The sequence below is a fragment of the Zasmidium cellare genome (genome assembly GCF_010093935.1).
Source record: "Zasmidium cellare ATCC 36951 unplaced genomic scaffold M409scaffold_30, whole genome shotgun sequence".
Lineage (NCBI taxonomy): Eukaryota > Fungi > Ascomycota > Dothideomycetes > Mycosphaerellales > Mycosphaerellaceae > Zasmidium > Zasmidium cellare.
The window spans coordinates 286,343-303,848 of record NW_022986974.1 but is presented as its reverse complement, the minus strand read 5'-3'; the positions used below and the strand labels follow the sequence as shown (position 1 = coordinate 303,848).

Here is a 17,506-nt window from a genome sequence, read left to right as displayed (position 1 = left end):
ACTTGGCATCTACAACTTCGAAGGCAGGTGCTCGTCGGACACCTGACCATCATCAGCACGAACCACAAAGCCGGCGTGGTAGTATCAACTCACCTGAGCAACGCACTCAATCTCCACACTCCCACCTCTAGGAAGCGTCTTCACCGCCACACAGCTCCTCGCAGGTTTGTGCTCCCCTGTCCACCATAACTTATATTCCTCGTTAACTTCGGCGAAATCACTCATATCTTGCAAGAAGATCTGCCCAGACTCAATCAGCGTCCCAACAATACCTACCTCAAAACAAGTGAAGCGGACTGAAAACGTACGTTAACCTTCATCACAAGATCCATATTACTTCCAGCATTCTCGAGCACGGCTTTAAGATTGGAAAGGCATTGACGAGTCTTTTCGCGGACGGTGCCTGAGATCAAGGCCCCGGTGGCGTCCATGTGCAGTTGGCCGGAGCAGTAGACTACGCCTTCGCGGGAGACGATTGCTTGAGACTGTTTCGTTGTCAGGAAGTGCGTTCAGTGTACATTGGGAAGGTCATTGTCTACATGTGGTGAGCCAGCTAGGATATATCGTCAGCAAAGTTCTTCAAGTACACTCAGAGGCAGAACGTACTCAGCGCAACACCTTTGGTGTCATTGATCCTTCTGAGAGACATGATGTCGGGATTACGGTCTTCGATCTGCTGAGTCGATGAATGTCTCAAGTATAACGGCTGCTGATGGAATTATCGAGTGCAGTGCAAGAAGTATTCTATGGCTGGAAGATCAATCACCCAGGAAGATCTACGGCCGGCACGTCCGGCCAAGGTCAGCTTCACTTTTGCCCGATCTCGGGCAACGAGGTCTGCACCACGAAACGAGTTGGAGTTTGTAGTCATTGAATTGTAGTCATACACACAGTCGTGTCTCGTCAAGTATCTCCGCTAAGAAAATCATACATCCAGAATCTACGGCGTCGAAACCTTCATCGGCACATGCAAAAACGACACAGCCTGATTGGGATCATCCATCGCCGCTGCCGGTTCCATCGACCAATGCGATTTGGGCATCACTTGATCAGTGTCCTGCCACTCACGCACTCCACGCGCTTGCAAAGTCTCCTTGTGCAAGTGATATAGTCCCTCAGCCAACCACTTGTGGCGGCGATCGCCTAGTCTTCGGCCGAGTTTTGACACGAGGCCGACGAGGCTCTCGAAGACGAAGCCCAGGACGACTAGACCGGCGCCAACAACGACCAGGACGATCAGACCGGCCATGTCGAAGTTGATGTATCCGTGAGAGTCACGCACTCGCTGAGTCTTGCAAGCCCATTTCTGCAGAGCCGGACCAGGCTTTTGCACGTACTGATTGAACGCCGCTTTCTCTGGACCCGCAGCATAGGAGAGCACAATAGCTTGCATTCTGGCAAAAGCGATAGAATGCCAGTTACTGACCTCCGCCCGCCACTGATCGATCGGGAGGCTGGCGAGTTGCTGCAGCCCGTTAAGTGTGCGAGAGACGAGGAGCGCAGAAGGACCCAGGTCGGTCAGCACAGCGGCGATGGAAGTCGTAGCCAGAGCGTAGCCTATGCGGCCTGCTGTTGCGATTTGGGGCATATTGGCTCCGGGGAGTTTGTCGACTTTGTCGAGGATGTTCCCAATGCCGCCCAGGGGTGAACAGTTTTCCGTCGAGCCGGCCAAGCAGAACTGGTGCTGCTCTTTGCAAGCGATGACGGAGACGGCACGGGTGGTGGTGTAGTATGTGACGTTTGTGTCTTGATAGGGAATCTGCACCGCATCCGCAGGGTCGAGTCCAGCAGCGTAGAAGGGGTCGTAGACCGGTGCAGGGTACTTGATTTGGTTGCCCGCCATGAAGACGAGGGAGACGTCCCCATCGGTCTGGTTGTAGAGTGTGGAGTTCGCGACCCATCCATCGTGTACGGTGCTATTACCCGGAATGTAGTCGGCCACGCTGGTAGTCTGTCAGCAATGTGGAACTGAACAACTTAGAGGAACGACTCACGCCACGGTGTAGCCAATTGGATAGAACAGTTGCTGGTAGTTGTACTCATACGTGAAGTTATAGTCAAACTGTGGCCCGTACATATATTGGAGCAGGACCGCGCCCTATCGAGTAACGTGAGTCGATGTCGTTTCAACGCTGTCAGTGAGCCAACGGGTAACTTACCGGCAGGTAGTCTGCTGCCAAAGGGGTTCCAGTGGTGTTGATGATATTGACAAAGCCAGCCGTATGAATGGGCGAGCATGTCGATACTTTGCGGTACTGTATCGTGTTCTCGTGCCCGAGGTTGACACCAAAGTCCCGGCTCGAGTCCAAATACCCAGTATCAACCCTCATGACCGTCGAATTGACAGATACGCACACCTCCCCGTTGTTACCGAAGGGACATTCTCCATCCGACGTTGTAAAATTGAGCGACCGGTGAGGATAGGCGTTGCACTTGGTAGCGACGTCGGAGCCATTCTTGCCGTAGCATTGTTGGACGTACGCGTCTGCAGCTCGCATTCCGTCGACCATGGCGGCTTCGTTGAGGGTGAACATCTCGAGCGATTCTCCGGTAGCACCACCAGGAGTCGAAGGCCATCCGCAGAGCTCCGACCCAGCCAGGAGCACGTCGGGTGAGGTGCGTGTGTAGATGTATGGCGCGTACAGTCCGCAGATGGTCCAGAGGATGAAGACAGCGACGCAGACGACCAAGTAGATGAAGTTCCTTGCGAAGGAATGCACTTTGTACTTCCTCCATCCGAACATCATCTTGAGCATCTGGCCGGCTGCATTGGCAGCGGTGTTGCTATTCCGTATTGCGACTTGCCGTTGTGCGTGGAAGACATCCTGTGTGGAGTTCTGACGAATGGAGTAGAGGATGAATCTCCAGATCGGCCATGTTGCAGCAGCAACGAGGTGGACGAACGTGACGAGGGCGGCTTCGAGGAAACCCGCCACTGCAGGACGGAGGGTGAGAACGAGCTCTTGGGCAGCGTGGTTGTACCAAACGCCCTCGTAGACCGACATGTTGTCTTTTCAACAATGAATCTGTCGAAGTTGATGTGTCGGCCTGAGCGAAGTCGAGGGAGGGTGTTGCTTCACCTCCACTCTTAAGGTATCAAACATAGCTATCGGCGCCATTAGCACGTTGAAGCCCCTTCCGGTGAGTCCCTAGTGTTCCAGGCGGCCTCAGACCTGAGGCTGTTCACATCCCTTCCAATACCAGTTACGCCCGACGCCTAGTACAAGCGCCACTAGCAAGATATGAGCTGGGGCAGGGCGCGGGCGGAACGAGGTTCGGTACAATCACGCGGTCACGAATCGTGAATCCTCCAATCTTCTAACTGGTGTAGCGAGAATGCAGATTGGGGCCGAAGCGTGGACCGTGGCTACCCCTATTCTGGCCTAGGCGAAGCCTGGTGGCTTGTCGAGGAGCCTTCCCATTGGAGGGAACGGACGGGCTGTACTGGCATGCATGAGCTTATAATGCACAAGCTCGTCCTTCAGAGAGCTTAGCGACACTACCAGCACGTGGCAGTGTATACAACGGTCAAGTCGACGTGTGGATAACGGTACGGAGTCACCACGGTCACAACCTCGGCGGCTTTGATCGCAAGAGACCGCGCCCTAGCAGTGACCCTTTCGAGGGTGCGGTGTCACCAAGCCTCGAATTCCTCGATCTCCTCAAGTAGCTTTGTAGATCCCTTCGTAGCAGGCATTGGCCCCCTCGTATCATTCCTCGCAAGGATGGTGAAATTCTCCGGCTTGGCTCTCTCCCTTTTGTTTGCGATTGTCAGCGCTGCTCCTAATTACACGATTCCAGTTGAGCGATGCATCAGTCCCAATGGCTTCAACTCCTGCCAGAGCCAGGTCAACAGTGTAGCGCAGAACTGCGAGTCCACTGCAGGTGGTGACCAAGACAAGATCGCAGCTTGTGCCCAGGTGGCCACCGAGTTTACACTGAACTGCGTGTACGAAGATTGTTGGAACATCGTACGTGCGAGTGGCACTCCTACTTTCGGCTTTTATCGCTGACGGTCCATGTCCAGGTCTACAGCTGCGAAGTCCAAGAACTGGCCAGCCTCGTCGCCCAGAATTTCGGCGCTTCGAATTTGTTATATTACCCAGCTCCCGACAACGCTCCCGGTCGATGCTCCTGCAACCTCGAGTTGGTGGAGGAGGTCGTCGTAGGGTTGTTGGCATCTCTGGGCAACTGCACAAACTCACACGCCGATAATCTTGACGGATGTACCTGCTGTGCGCAATCGGGTGCCTATGCTGGGTGGGGTTCGTCTCCTTCTCCACTCGTCAGCTTGCTAACCGTACGCTTTCGACAGACTCTATGAAGTCTGCCCATCGGTAGACCCGAAGATTCTTCTCCAGACCTTGCCAGGCATAGACACATTGCTGGGTACATATGACCCGCAATTTGCGAATTGTGGACCAAATCTTCAGAACCTGGACTGCGTCAAGGACTTGGGGTATCCAGACCTTAATAGCGCTTCACTATCGTATCTCACCGCGTTGCCATCGAGCACAGGCACGGCGTCGTACTCGGATCTCTCGGGCGAGCTGTCGTCGCCAACTGCCGCTGTCGTCACTTACGCTCCTCAAACGGGAGTCCCTTTGACTGCATCGGCTGTGAATGCTGAGGCTGGAGGCTCAGGCGGAGGCTCAGCCAGTACGACTGCCGCCAGTGGAGGCGGTGCTCCAAATTCGCGGGCCTCCACCACTAATGCTGGCGCTCTTGGACAGAGCACTCCTGCCAGTAATGGATGGTCAGCTACCAGCGCTGGGTCTGGCAGTGGTAGTGCTGCTGCCCCTTCCAGCACGAGTGGTGCTATCAGCTTCAAGACTTTCTCAATGAGCTCCGTGATCGCCATGCTTTTGCTGGTGGTAATGTCTTCATAGGCGACTTGAATATAATCTGCTTACACTCATGACTTCGTTAATATCTTCGAACCTAGATCAGAGAACAGTCTCACTGCTGACGCATTGCTTTCGGTCTGGCCTCGAGTGCTGCCGCCACGATATCGTGTCGTTCATCCAGGAAATCCGCCATCCCTCTTGCCGCCAAGTTCCTCGCGAACATCTTCAACCTGGTCGCCTAAGGTATTCCTAAGACCACTCGTCAGCACAATCAACAAGAACACGTCACAATCAACAAACAACTCACCCCTTTCTACCCACCTCCTCCCCCTCCAAGTCCACCGCCAAAACCTCCTTCGGATGCTTCGTCGACCTCCAAGCCGTAAACCACGGCCCGCGAAACACCTGCTCAATCTCCTCGACCGACAGTCCCGCAATCTCCGGCACGACGAAGAAGACATAAAACATAGCCGTGAAGCACCAGCTCGCGAAGAAGATGAAGGCGCCCCAGTTGTTCGTGGCGTCGAGCAGGGAGGGCAGAGCATAGTTCATAGCGTAGCTGAAGAGCCAGTGGAAGGTCTGGCCGAAGGCGGCGCCAAAGGAGCGGATGCCATTAGGCCAGAGTTCGCCGCCGAAGACATAGGGGAGAGTGAGAAGACCTGAGAGGTGTTGGTCAGTGCATTGGCGAACGTGGAATGGAGCGAAAGGGAAAATAAGGACGTACCAGCAGAGTACCCAAACGAATGAATAAAGATCATCGCAATCGCCGCCTGGCTCGAAGCCGAGTCCTCCGAATGGCCAACCTTCAAATACGCGCCAATGTAGATATCGCCAATCATTTGCAGTGTGATTCCCAAGAACAACGACTTCCTCCGGCCCAGGGCGTCGATCAAGAAAAACGACGTGATCAACGCGAAGAAGAACCTCGCCATGGTGTACATCCCCGTGAGGAAGATCTTGTGCGTGCCACTCCCGGACACGCCGATGATTTCGAGAATCGGGATGAAGTACGAGCTGATGGTATTGGCGCCGGAGATTTGCGGGAGGGCGTAGCAGATCAGGACCTGTTGGACGCGGCGGAGGTTCGATTTCTTCGTGAAGGTCTCGCGGATGACGGATGCATAGCTGTGTCCCGTACTCGCCTCTTGCTGCATGGAGTGCCGAGTCTCTTCTAACTCCCAATGAAGCCGTGGGCTATCCATTGGTAGACCGCGCAACTCGTACAAGACCCTCACAGCCTGGTCTGGCTTATCTGTCAAGAATAGCCAGCGGGGCGATTCGCAGAGGAAGAAGCTAGCGATGACCCACAACGCAAGGTAGATACATGGTACGAAGAAGTTGATCTGATATTGCAATCGACTGGGCGCGACATGCAGCGTGATGCCGTAGACACTAAAGACGGCGCAGAAGTGAGCCAGGCCCATGGCGACCGGGAACCATGCGCAGATTATGCCCCTGATTTCAGCTGGTGCGATCTCAGCAAGAGACATAGGTCCTGTAACCGTCAAGGCTCCAATCCCGAGTCCTGTTACCACGCGAGCTGCGTATAGAGCCGCAGTATTTGGGGCTGCGACTGCAATCATTTGGCCGATGGTGTAGACAAAGACGTAGACTCGAAATGACCACAACCGACCGAGCTTGTCGTTGAGGAGAAACGATAGGGCGGCGCCAGCAGCTGATCCCAGAAAAGGCAACGACACGAAGTTCTTGATAGCGCTTGCGTTGTTCCCAGAGTCGATGCCAAAGTAATCTTCGAAACCTTTCAGAGAGGGCACAGTCGCGGACGAGCCTTGATCCCAAGCTTCCCCAGGTGTCAGATGTATTCAATTGCCAAACGCCAGACAAGGGCACTTACTCAATGGTACAGCGCATGTGGCGTACAGCATCGCCGTCAAGATCATCCGCCTGTTGAAAATCATCTCGCGTGGTGCTGTCCTGACGGTCTTGCCATACTGCGCCAAGGGAGAGCGAGCAAACACATCCTTGACGCTGAACCCCATGATCTCCTTAATCTATTCGACTTCAATAGATCAGGCTTCGTCTCTCAAATGTCAGTTCACGCGACACAAACGCTAAGGCAAGGCCATGCTTTAACCTACATACCACCAGCAAGGTATGTCCGTAGGGGCCGTTCGGTACTCCCGGGCACATGCGGAGTTGCCGGCGCTAGTCATTCCAAGGTTCAGCAGATCTCTTTTCGATCTACCGGATATATCAGCAAGAGATCCTAGACGCATCAACAATGATAAAGAATCTCAATCAGGCAGACCTTATCTCTCAACACAAAATCATGCCGTCGAAAGTTGAGAATGGCGGCGAGCCGTTCTTCGCTGGGAGGCTGTCGAAGCCAATGAGCGAGCTCCTCCGGCAGCACAATGAGGCACCTCGACTGGTGTGGGAGCAGAAGAACATGTCGCATATTCTGCAAGTCGACTTGGCACATGCCGTGATGCTTCAGGAACAAGGCCTCATTACGAAGCAACAAGCTTGTGATCTGGTTAAAGCACTTCAAGGAATTAGCAAAGCTGGTCAGTTCGTCACCAAGGATGGATATGGCAGTATGGTCCTCCAGATCGAAGGCCATGTTGCCAAGCAGATCGGCGAAGATACCGCAGGTCGACTTGCTATTGCCAGGAGCCGTCTGGACCAGGGGGCGACTGTTTGGCGACTGAGTGCGAAGGCTCAGATGAGGGTTATTACCGAAGAACTGGCACGACTCCAAGATACTCTGCTGAATGTTGCTGCCCGATACAGCACGACTCCTTCGATCAACTATACACATCTTCAGCAAGCTCAGCCCGCGACATTTGGTCATTACCTGCTTGCCTTTAGAGACCGACTTCAAGACTCCTTCGATGCATTGACCCAGATATATGACAGAGTGGATCGTTGTCCACTTGGCGGCGTCGGCCTCTCTGGCACGGACTTCGATATCAACCGGCATCGAACTGCTTCGCTTTTGGGTTTCGCAAAGGTCCTCGACAACTCAAGGCTCTGTCGTGATTCGTACTACCAGGTTGAACTCATGTCAGCATTGGCCATGGTGATGACATATTTGAACGATCTCTGTACCGACCTTCACATCTACAGTTCCAATGAGTTCAGTACAATAGAATTGGACGACTCCCATACGAGCACGAGCAGCATCTTCCCTCAGAAGAAGAATCCGTATGCTCTCGAAACAATCAAGGCGAAAGCAGCAGAGGCAATGGGCTGGACCACCACCGCATTCGCCATATTCCGAAATGAAGGTACTGGAGATACAGGCGCTCGTAGTGTCTCGCAGCTGGACGGAGCCCGCGATACCTGTATTGCGATGCTAAGGCTGACGGCCGAGGTCGTTGATGGCCTGTCGGTCAACGAGGAGCGATACGAGTCGCTGTTGGAGAGTGCTTGGGTAACAACCAATCGTCTCAGCAATATCTTGCTATCTGACTTCGGCATGAGCTATCGGAGTGCCCATGGTGTCGTCGCTCGGCTTGTGAAGAACTGCTTGACGAAGAGTATCCCCAAGACTGCTGTTACCGTCGACATGCTGCAGGCTGCAGCTCATGAAATGGATGTGGAGCCCATCCCAATCACTCAGGAAGGATTGACTCTAGCGCTGGACCACAAGGCGTTCATACAGAACTCGCGTAGCTTCGGTGGTGTTGGTCCAGATCAAGTCGAGCGCATGGAATCCATTGCGAAGGCGCAGAATTCTGCCAATCATCAGTGGGTGGCTGGCAAGAAGTTGAAGTCCGTGGAGGCCATAAGAGAGCTCGAGGCGGTTTGTGCACAGTTACAGCAGACCTCGTCATAACTCAGATAGATAGATATCCTGATGCTGAATCAATTGATGCAGCTTGTATTAGCGGCCACTCGGGCTTTATGAGAGCTCAAAATCATTGAACTCGAACGATGCAAATGGGTCTTCCCAATTGAGCCATTGGGACTGCAGCAGTCAGTTTCGCCGTCGCAGAAATGATGTTCAAGACTCACTGCTCCCATTGGTTCAGTCAGGGTCAATAGCGCATCCATGTTTTCTGCTCCGCTTACAACTGTGTCTTCATCATCGGGTACAGCTTGCAGCAAGCTATGTCGTCTCACATTAGCATGTATCAGAGTAAGACTGAGTACTCCCACACACCTTTCAGCTTGAGATGGATCGCTGAAAGCGACTTTGCGCAGGAAAACGATCGCGCTGGGGCTTCCAGGACGGATCACGGAAGAGTCCACATCGCTGAAACGATGGTCAGAGAGCTTGTCAAATAGCCGTGCGAGGGTGCTCGCTGCATCCACCGAGGAAGTGTAGACGGCAAGCGTATTGGAGCAAGCCTTGATAGCTCGTAGGACCCGTCTGAAAGGGAGAGCGTCGGGCTTGAGAGCGAGGCATTGGAGGAGTGTGATCCCGCAGTAGAACGAGTTGTACATCTGTATGGCTGAGGTATGCGACTGAGCTCGAAAACATATTTCTTTGCCATTCTAATTTCTGTTAGCTACCTCGAGTCCACATGTCTGAGAGACGGGCGTACCTCGCAAGCATCTGCAGCGATCGTCGCAAAGCGAACTATCAGGTCGTGGTCCACGATGTCCCTGCACAACACTGGTCGTATCAACAATAGAGCCGTCTGCAGATACATCGCTTGCGTCCGGTCTTCGTTCTGCTGGGGAATCGAGTGGTCATCGGTTCTGGTAGGTACTTCCAATCTCCAGTCATCCAGTTCGCCAAGCAACTGCAGGATCTCTTGGTTGGAAGCCCCAAATGCTTGAGGCCTTGAGAGCCGTGATCTGATTTCTGTTAGCTAGGGAAGAAAAGCTTCGTCATTGATGCACATACATTCGTGACTTGAAGCGGTATATGCGCAGATGATGCAACGCGAAGCTCATCTGCAATGGAATCAGTCGTCAGGTATCACTTAGATTAGCAAGTCATACCGATGTCAATTGATGGGAGTTCGTCCTACGAGCCTCATCCAGTCCTGCCGGGTCCATGCAGAATATGTCAACATTGATGGGCTCCTACGATGGTGTCAGCGGTGGAAGGCCCATAGCAGTGTGGAGAAGTGTACTTCTAGATCGATGTCTCGATCATCCAGCCCAAATGGACGCTGCAGCGCTATTGAGATCATCCTGACAACAGTATCAGATACAATCCGCTCTCTCGGCATTATGAGCATACCTGTCGAAAACGTAAGCGCACCAGAATGTCCGTTTTCTTGCTTCCTTCTCATATTCAGTGAGGGTAGGATCGGACGCCTGGCGGTGATAGCCCTTCTCGATGCATATACGTAAAGTCACACCCGCAAGATGCCTGTCGATTTCCGTGTTAGAGAGCATAAAGGAGCGTTGAGTCTGCGTACCATGGAGAAGGGCCACACTGAAATTGTTAGTGGTATCACAAACATTGCCGTGTAGGTTCTTACTGTGGCTCGACAATGGTATTGAATCAGCGCAAGGAGACCTTGTACAGTAAGGAGGTTATCCGCATCATGGACTACCCGCAGATACGTAAGGGCATAGTCGTAATATCTCTGTGCGATTGGAGATTAGCGATCAGATCATTGCAGCATCCGCTATACTCACCGAGGATAGGTGCTTCGTGGTTGGAATCAGCCTTGCACCTATTGCGTAGACAATCCAGAGGAAGAAAGCGCCTAGTTGGTCAGCATACTATGATCGATCAAGCACATGACACGAACTGACCAATCTTGCTTGGTCCTTGGCCAAACTGTGCACCCGAGCAGATTTCAACTCGATCATTGTGCCACTGTTTAACGATGGCCCAATCGACGATACAATATCGAGCCTGTGTGTAGAGATACGCCGATTCGAAGAGAGCATCAGCAATCTCTGGCGATGGAAGCTCAGGCAAGTTGTTTCTCCGATCCTGAGAGCCAGCTTCGAGCAGCGTAAATACAGTGACGGTTGCTTGGTTGCTACTACGCAGCTCAAGTTTTTCAGGGCTTTGCTGGACGTTGCTTGCGACTGACACGGCGCAAGGCATCGGAGCGTTAAAGTCATGTCCATTGATCGTGTTAGCTGGGCTCTGAAATGGGGCTTGCAAATGAGGAGAGTTGACGGCAGCAGAGTTTGGAGCGGGCTGAGGGTGCGTTTGGGTCATGTTCGCGTCTCGCTCTGCCAATTGCCCCTCAAGAAAGGCAACGCGCTCCTCGAGAGCAGCAGTGTAACTATGAAGTATCAGCGTGGCCAGCTTATAGCTCTGAGTGAAATATCATACGCAACACCACCGGGTATGCCATCGACGGATATATCGAAGACGCACTCTGCGAAGGATTAGACGTCTTCTGGGATTGCATTCTTGTTCAGACACAAACCTGCATCAGCCTTTGTACATGCTCTACATCGGAACCTGTTATTCAATCATGAGCAATGCTTGCAGGTACAAGGATGGAATGAATACCCCAGAGCACCGCCATCGTCAAATTCACACTTTGCCTTCTTGACTTTGCACCGACGGCAGGCATTGTTGCTCCTGTGACTCTGATTCTGGACAATCCGTCGTCTCTTTGGTGGATTACCAGCAGCTGCTCCATCGGTAGGGTTATCAGAAGCATCCATATCTCATGTTGCTATTCGACTGGTGTTGATGTAGAAGACATGTCGTTGCCACGAAGTGGATCGGTACCTGCTCCACTGCAACGTCCGCGTGGTGATTGGCAGAAAGGGACAGCCCGGCTCTGGACGCTAGCGGATGATCCCAGCTGCGTGAAGCAAGCGCCATCGTCCACTCGGCCACTTTTTTCACCACCACATCAACACTCCATGGCTCAAGTACAACCATCACAGAAGGTCTCCACCAGGATTTGGGAGAACTACGACCTTGCTTGTCACAATGCTACTGCCGAAGCTGCAGTCTCTTTTCGCATCTCCAACGGCCGCGAATATGAAGTATACGATAACCGTGCTCGAGTGAGGCAAGAGTCGCGATCCGAAAGCGTTCAATAGGTCTTCTCTCGAACGTCTTTCTTGCAACAGATTCCTGTTCGCTGTAACTAGTAAAAGCCACACACAGGAAGGCGTGTACAAGGAGGTAAAGACAAAGTGCTGATGGATTTGGCGATGTATTCTTGCCTGCGAAAGACCTTTGCGTATCCTGTACATATCTCAAAGCGCTATCGACTCGTCGTAATAACACACAACCTGTAGATCCTAGTATTATTGATACACCGTCATCGCTAGATGGGGACAAAAATTACGCAAAATAAGAACTTGCTTGGTACGGCAGGCTGGCTCCTGGCGATGCGCTGCTCTGCGACCCTCATGAGACCTCCTCTAGAGCGCATCCGTAACCTTCTTGAGGTCAGCCTCGAGCTCCTCGGCCGACAACTCCTTGGTGAGCTCGTCGAGAGTAGACTCCAGAATCGAAACATCGAAGTCCTTGGTGGCGGCTTCGAGCTCGGCTTCGGCCTTCTCCAGATCCAGCTCTTTCAGTGCGTCTTCGAGCTCGTCGAGGAGCTGTTCGAGCGCGCTGTCGGTCTTCACGGTGTCGGGCTTGGGGCCAGTGGCTTTGGGGGAGTTGGCGCCGCCAAGGAGGACGGAGGTGGAGAGGGAGGTGGTGCGTGGGGTGTCGCACCAGGTGGAGTAGTCGTAGTCGCCGTCCTAGAAGGTTGTGTTAGTCGTGAGCTTGCGTGCGAGTTGATTAGGGTCGCCACATACGTGAGAGAGGTCACTGCAGCACAGCGCAGTGATGTTCGAAAGGCCATAGGTGGTCGGGCACTCCCAGATACCGAGCAGGTCATCGACCACGGTACCAGTCTTGGCTATAACCACAAGTCAGTCGCACGCCATCTGCAAGGCTAGAGCCTTAGTCTAAGGATCCGGCGCAAATGCATCATACCCTCGTTGACGTAGTATGGGTTCCCGTTCAAAGAGCAGCCACCATATGGCGCATTGCCGGGGCAGACGAAGAGGTTCGACTCGGTGGCATCATCGCGGCGCTCGAGCTGGGAATCGACTCGCTTGTTGAGAGTTGCTGGAAGAGCAGACGCGGCCGCCGCAAGGGCGAGGAGAACAGCACCGTGCATTGCGAAGGAATGTAATAATGACTGTTGTAGTGAGTGACTTTAACGAACGAATTGACAGTTGGTCGTAGGAACAAAAAGCGAGGAAGAAGGAATCTCTTGCAGTAGCAACAACCAGAAGGAGTGTGTATGACAAGACGAGAAGCAGTGAGACGACAGGCCGACGAAGAGTAGGCACTCGTTTTGCCCAGTGCAAAGGGGATGCTGACATGTCCGTCATGTTGCCCGCCACTTGCGATATCCAAACAAGCTAATCTTTCACTTCGAGGTCTTTTGAGGTGTAGTGTAACGGTTTGTGGGAAGCATGAGTTGAAGCGAGCTCCTTACAATGGTGATCGTCGACGATGTCGTGAAAGAGGCCGGTCTTTTGGTTTGACATGCGTTTCTCACTGCCTGTCGAGAGCGCCTTCACGACAAGAGGATATCCATGGTTCATATCGTCTTTCTCGAGATGCCGAGACCCTTGCATGTTGCTGTGAGACAGCTGAGCAACCGTGTACCAGACAGCACATGGAGACAGGGGAGAGAAGAGGTGATGGAGATCGACAAACCACGCAGCCGGCACGTTGAATGGGGGCTCCAAATTTGGTTCAGGGCCAACCCAATTTGATTTAGCGCAGTTGTTGTGCCTGGGGATCACGTGAGTGCCAAGAAGGCCACATCTTCTGAATTCACAGTCCTTGTAGATACCTGCTCCCGTAATCAATCATCTATGAAGGCCTAATAACCGCTGCACAACAGGTTATGAGCCCGGCGCTCAAGATTGATTCAACCATACTCATTTGATTATCTCTGATTGAGAATCCACAGTACCCTTGTCCTTGTATCTACCTGATCCACCTTGTTCTGCTATGGAGACCCAAACAAGCGAGAAATCTATCAAGTACATCCTCAAGAAGGGAGCCTCCTTTCAAGCATGGAGAGACATGCTTGAGGCCACTCTTGTTGACAAGGATTGTGCAGCATATGTCTTTGAAGACATCCCATGGCTAGCATATAAGCCAAAACTAGAAGCCCTAGAACTATTGCTCCCAATTGCTGTCCCTATTGGAGAACAAGCAGCCGAAAGAGCAAGGACTCAAGCACTGAACACAACTGCTGAAAATGAATACCAGGAGAGGCTGCTGGAGTGGTACAAGAAAGACAGGATTGCCTATGGCATTATCAGCTCAAGATTGGATGATGATATCAGACCAGACTTTGGAGCAACAAGGAAAACAGCAAGGGAACTGTATGAGACTGTGGCTTCAACATACAAGCCCATCATTACAGTGGATATCCACAACACAATCAAGGCCTTGCATACTACAAGACTGATTGAGGGGAACACCCTGGCATTCTGTGAAGCATTTCAGAAGAATTTGCAAAGGCACAAAACTGCTACTGAGCAGTACTGTGCTGCACATTCATGCTCACCTCTTGATGTTCAACTCCCCAACATATACATTAACCTTGTCTTCCAAGGAGGAACAAGACACTTGGAATGGACAAGAACATGGAGGCAGGCCTACAGGCCTGAGAACCATACCTTGGAACAATTGATCTCTAGCCTAAGAGCTGAGAGGGCTCCACCATCTCAACCCGGACTCAGAAGGCCTGCTGGAGCAGCAGGAGCAAGTGATGAAACTTGCAAAGAGTGTGGGAAGGGTAAACATAGCCCTGAGAACTGCTGGACAGCTCACCCTGAGAAAGCCCCAGAGTGGTGGGTAGCCAAGGACAGGCAAGACACCCAGAAGAAGAACAAGAAATCCAACAAGAACAGCAACAAGGACAGATCCTCTAAGAGCAGAGGGAGATCCAGCTACAAGAAGAGCGCTGCTGCAGCGCTTCAAGACAACAACTCTGATCTAGAGATGATCAGTGAAAGTGAGGATTCTGGCATGTCTGGTGCAGCAGTTGCTGCAGCTAGTACTAGGCAGAAAGGCCTCACATCCAACAGCATCATATTTGATTCTGGAACTTCGTATCATTTCTTTAACAAGAAATCATGGTTTGAGAGCATGGAGCGCTTAAAAGCGCCTATAAACTTCTCTCAAGCAGTTGGAAAGTCAAGCTGTATGTACAAGGGCACTGTCAAACTTCACCTCACTACTAAGAAAGGAGTCAGTACTGTGATCAAACTCACAGGTGCGCTGTACTCACCACACTCACACTGCAATCTGGTGTCCAAGGGCAGGCTTAAGCGCAAAGCCAACATTACCCAGCACCAGCATTCTGCAGATCTTGTCAAGGATGGCAAGACAATTGGTCAAGTTACCCAAATCCTGGATGTGGATGTCCTTCAGGGAGTCCAATTCCCAGCTCCCAATGAACAGACCTCAAGATCTGTACAGCACATCATGGCTCCAGCTATTGCTGATCCTACAGCTATAACCAGACTTTGGCATAGGAGGCTTGGCCACATTGGAGGGAAAATCCTCAACCTGACCAAGCAACATACTCAGGGTATGGAGAATGTTGACATCTCCACCCTGGAGCACTGTGAGACCTGTAAACTCTCCAGAGCTCAAAGAAAGGTCTCAAGAGAGAAGAGACCAATCCCAAACATGGCTCTGGATGAAATCCATGTTGATGCTGTGGGTACTGTAACCCCAGCAACTACTCTTGGACATCCTTGGCTGTTCATCTTGACTGATGCCAAGTCCAGAGTGAGGTTTGCATACACTGCAAAGAACAAGAGTGATGGAGCTGCATGTCTGAAGGATTTTGTTCACAAGCTTATCACCTAGTACTAAAGGCACCCTAAGATCTTCTTCACAGATGGGGGTACAGAGTTCTATGAGCTGTCAAGAATATCAACTCAACTAGGGCTAAGATGGGATGTGTCTGCCCCATACACTCCAGAACAAAATGGAATCTCAGAATCTTCTAACAAGGTAGCTCTTACAAGAGCAAGAGCTATGCTGGTATCCTCAGGTCTTCCCTATAGTCTATGGGACTATGCTATCAAGTATGCTATTCTTGTGGCCAACCTGACTGGAAACCTCACCACCAAGAATATCCCTATGCAACAATTCTTGTCAGACATGAATGCTGGCACTGCTGAGCTCCAAGATCTCTCCAGTCTGAGGGTCTTTGGATGCAAAGCCTATGTCTACAGAGCAATGGAGACAAGGCTCAAATCTGCCAAGTTTGAAGCCAGAGCAGACATTGCCTGGTTCATTGGCTTTCAAGAGAATTCCCTTACCAACTACATTTGCTGGAAGCCAGTCTGGAACCTTGAAAAGTCCAAATGGGACAACAAGTTCTACACATCTCCTCATGTCACCTTCAATGAGAATGAGATGTACCGGGATGCCCTGAACAACCAAGTACAGTTTATATCTGGTCCTTCTGCAGACCAGGGGGAGATTCTATTCACTCATGTCTTGCAGAACTCCCAGGATTCTGCCCCCCAACATGACAATCACCCACCTGAGGATCAGGAGGGGTCACTTAATGCTCAGGGGGAGCAACAAGGGGAGCCAGTCTTATCACAGACTGTACATGAACCTCCTCCACCAAGTCAACAAGCTGAACTTGCAAATCAGACTGAGTCACCCTATGAAGTGCAGTCTGAGCAAGCTTTGCAGCCTGAACTCAATTTTGACCTCACCTCATCACAAACCGAGACTGCTGGTACCCAGAATATTGCAAATGAGGAACCTCAGGCCAATGAGACTTCTGAAAACACTCAGAATACTCTCTTGGAGCAAGAAGATACCCAAGAGAATATACAAGAAGATATGGACGTTCCTATGACCCCTTTTCATGCACCCCCCATGACTGGCAAGAGGAAAAGAAACCAGTCCCCTGAACCTGAAATTGCTATGCAAAGGTACAACACCAGATCTGGCAGACAAGTGACTACCCAGAACTACAAGCAGATGAACAGTCAAGGCCTGAACAAGAATGGTCTTGCAGGAGCTGTCCATCCAGCAGATCCAACAACTGCTCAACAAGCATTATCCTCCCCAAAGGCTGAGAGGTGGAAGAAAGCCATGATCAAGGAGCTGAAATCTCTTGATACTACTGGTACCTTCGAATGGATTCAAAAGAACAAGATTCCTAAGGGCAGAATACCCTTGGATGGAAAGTGGGTGTTCAAGACTAAGTACCTCCCAGTAGGTGAAGTCTTTGACAATGGTGAGAATGAGATGGAGAAAGCAAGATGGACAGCAAAAGGCTTTGCTCAGAAACCTGGAGATGACTACAGTCAAACCTTTGCCCCAACACCAAGAGCTGCAACTGGGAGAATCCTCCTAGCTATATCAGTTCAGGAAGCTTGGTACAGAGCCCAGGTAGATGTTGAAACTGCCTTCCTCATGCCACTGCTGGACAGAGATCTCTATATCAACCCACCAAAAGAAATTGAGGAGTTCAACAGACCAGGCATGGTCATTCTCCTCAGGAAAGGACTCTATGGACTCAAGCAAGCTGCTGCTCTCTGGTATCAAGAAGTTGTTGAGCTGCTAATTCAGCTCAAGTTCAAAAGAACCAAGTCAGACTCCTGCTTGTTTGTCCATCCAGAGATTATTGTAATGATGCATGTGGATGATTTCCAAATATTCAGCCCATCCAAGAACAAGATCACTTGGCTCCTGGATAGCATGAAGAAGAAATGGAAGGTTAAGGAGGTCAAGACCAACCTCTTCC

General features: G+C 51.6%; 7 protein-coding genes across 7 annotated transcripts; 2 read left to right on the top strand and 5 right to left on the bottom strand.

Moving 5' to 3' along the window:
• Window positions 1-9: 9 nt before the first annotated feature.
• M409DRAFT_26161 (uncharacterized protein) lies at window positions 10-649 on the bottom strand (the record flags this gene model as incomplete). The annotated part of the gene is made up of 5 exons (XM_033807987.1): window positions 10-42; window positions 94-240; window positions 309-485; window positions 540-553; window positions 607-649. The coding sequence occupies 5 exons, from the start codon at window positions 647-649 to the stop codon at window positions 10-12; spliced, it is 414 nt and encodes a 137-aa protein (XP_033664437.1).
• A 291-nt stretch (window positions 650-940) lies between these two features.
• Window positions 941-3,005, bottom strand: M409DRAFT_26160 (uncharacterized protein; the record flags this gene model as incomplete). The annotated part of the gene is made up of 3 exons (XM_033807986.1): window positions 941-1,943; window positions 1,995-2,098; window positions 2,160-3,005. The coding sequence occupies 3 exons, from the start codon at window positions 3,003-3,005 to the stop codon at window positions 941-943; spliced, it is 1,953 nt and encodes a 650-aa protein (XP_033664436.1).
• Window positions 3,006-3,725: 720 nt separating this feature from the next.
• M409DRAFT_26159 (uncharacterized protein) lies at window positions 3,726-4,889 on the top strand (the record flags this gene model as incomplete). Its single annotated transcript, XM_033807985.1, has 3 exons — window positions 3,726-3,971; window positions 4,028-4,260; window positions 4,316-4,889. 3 exons carry the CDS (start codon window positions 3,726-3,728, stop codon window positions 4,887-4,889), a joined length of 1,053 nt encoding a protein of 350 aa, XP_033664435.1.
• Window positions 4,890-5,150: 261 nt separating this feature from the next.
• On the bottom strand, window positions 5,151-6,847 carry M409DRAFT_37246 (uncharacterized protein; the record flags this gene model as incomplete). The annotated part of the gene is made up of 3 exons (XM_033810696.1): window positions 5,151-5,506; window positions 5,572-6,597; window positions 6,691-6,847. 3 exons carry the CDS (start codon window positions 6,845-6,847, stop codon window positions 5,151-5,153), a joined length of 1,539 nt encoding a protein of 512 aa, XP_033664434.1.
• A 290-nt stretch (window positions 6,848-7,137) lies between these two features.
• Window positions 7,138-8,649, top strand: M409DRAFT_26157 (uncharacterized protein; the record flags this gene model as incomplete). Its single annotated transcript, XM_033807984.1, has 1 exon — window positions 7,138-8,649. The coding sequence occupies one exon, from the start codon at window positions 7,138-7,140 to the stop codon at window positions 8,647-8,649; it is 1,512 nt and encodes a 503-aa protein (XP_033664433.1).
• Window positions 8,650-8,715: 66 nt separating this feature from the next.
• M409DRAFT_57430 (uncharacterized protein) lies at window positions 8,716-11,408 on the bottom strand (the record flags this gene model as incomplete). Its single annotated transcript, XM_033813627.1, has 13 exons — window positions 8,716-8,781; window positions 8,829-8,922; window positions 8,977-9,311; window positions 9,362-9,617; window positions 9,667-9,716; window positions 9,765-9,848; window positions 9,899-9,959; window positions 10,009-10,140; window positions 10,190-10,206; window positions 10,253-10,360; window positions 10,413-10,483; window positions 10,533-11,017; window positions 11,281-11,408. The coding sequence occupies 13 exons, from the start codon at window positions 11,406-11,408 to the stop codon at window positions 8,716-8,718; spliced, it is 1,887 nt and encodes a 628-aa protein (XP_033664432.1).
• A 714-nt stretch (window positions 11,409-12,122) lies between these two features.
• Window positions 12,123-12,874, bottom strand: M409DRAFT_57429 (uncharacterized protein; the record flags this gene model as incomplete). Its single annotated transcript, XM_033813626.1, has 3 exons — window positions 12,123-12,449; window positions 12,507-12,610; window positions 12,688-12,874. The coding sequence occupies 3 exons, from the start codon at window positions 12,872-12,874 to the stop codon at window positions 12,123-12,125; spliced, it is 618 nt and encodes a 205-aa protein (XP_033664431.1).
• Between the last annotated feature and the right edge of the window lie 4,632 nt (window positions 12,875-17,506).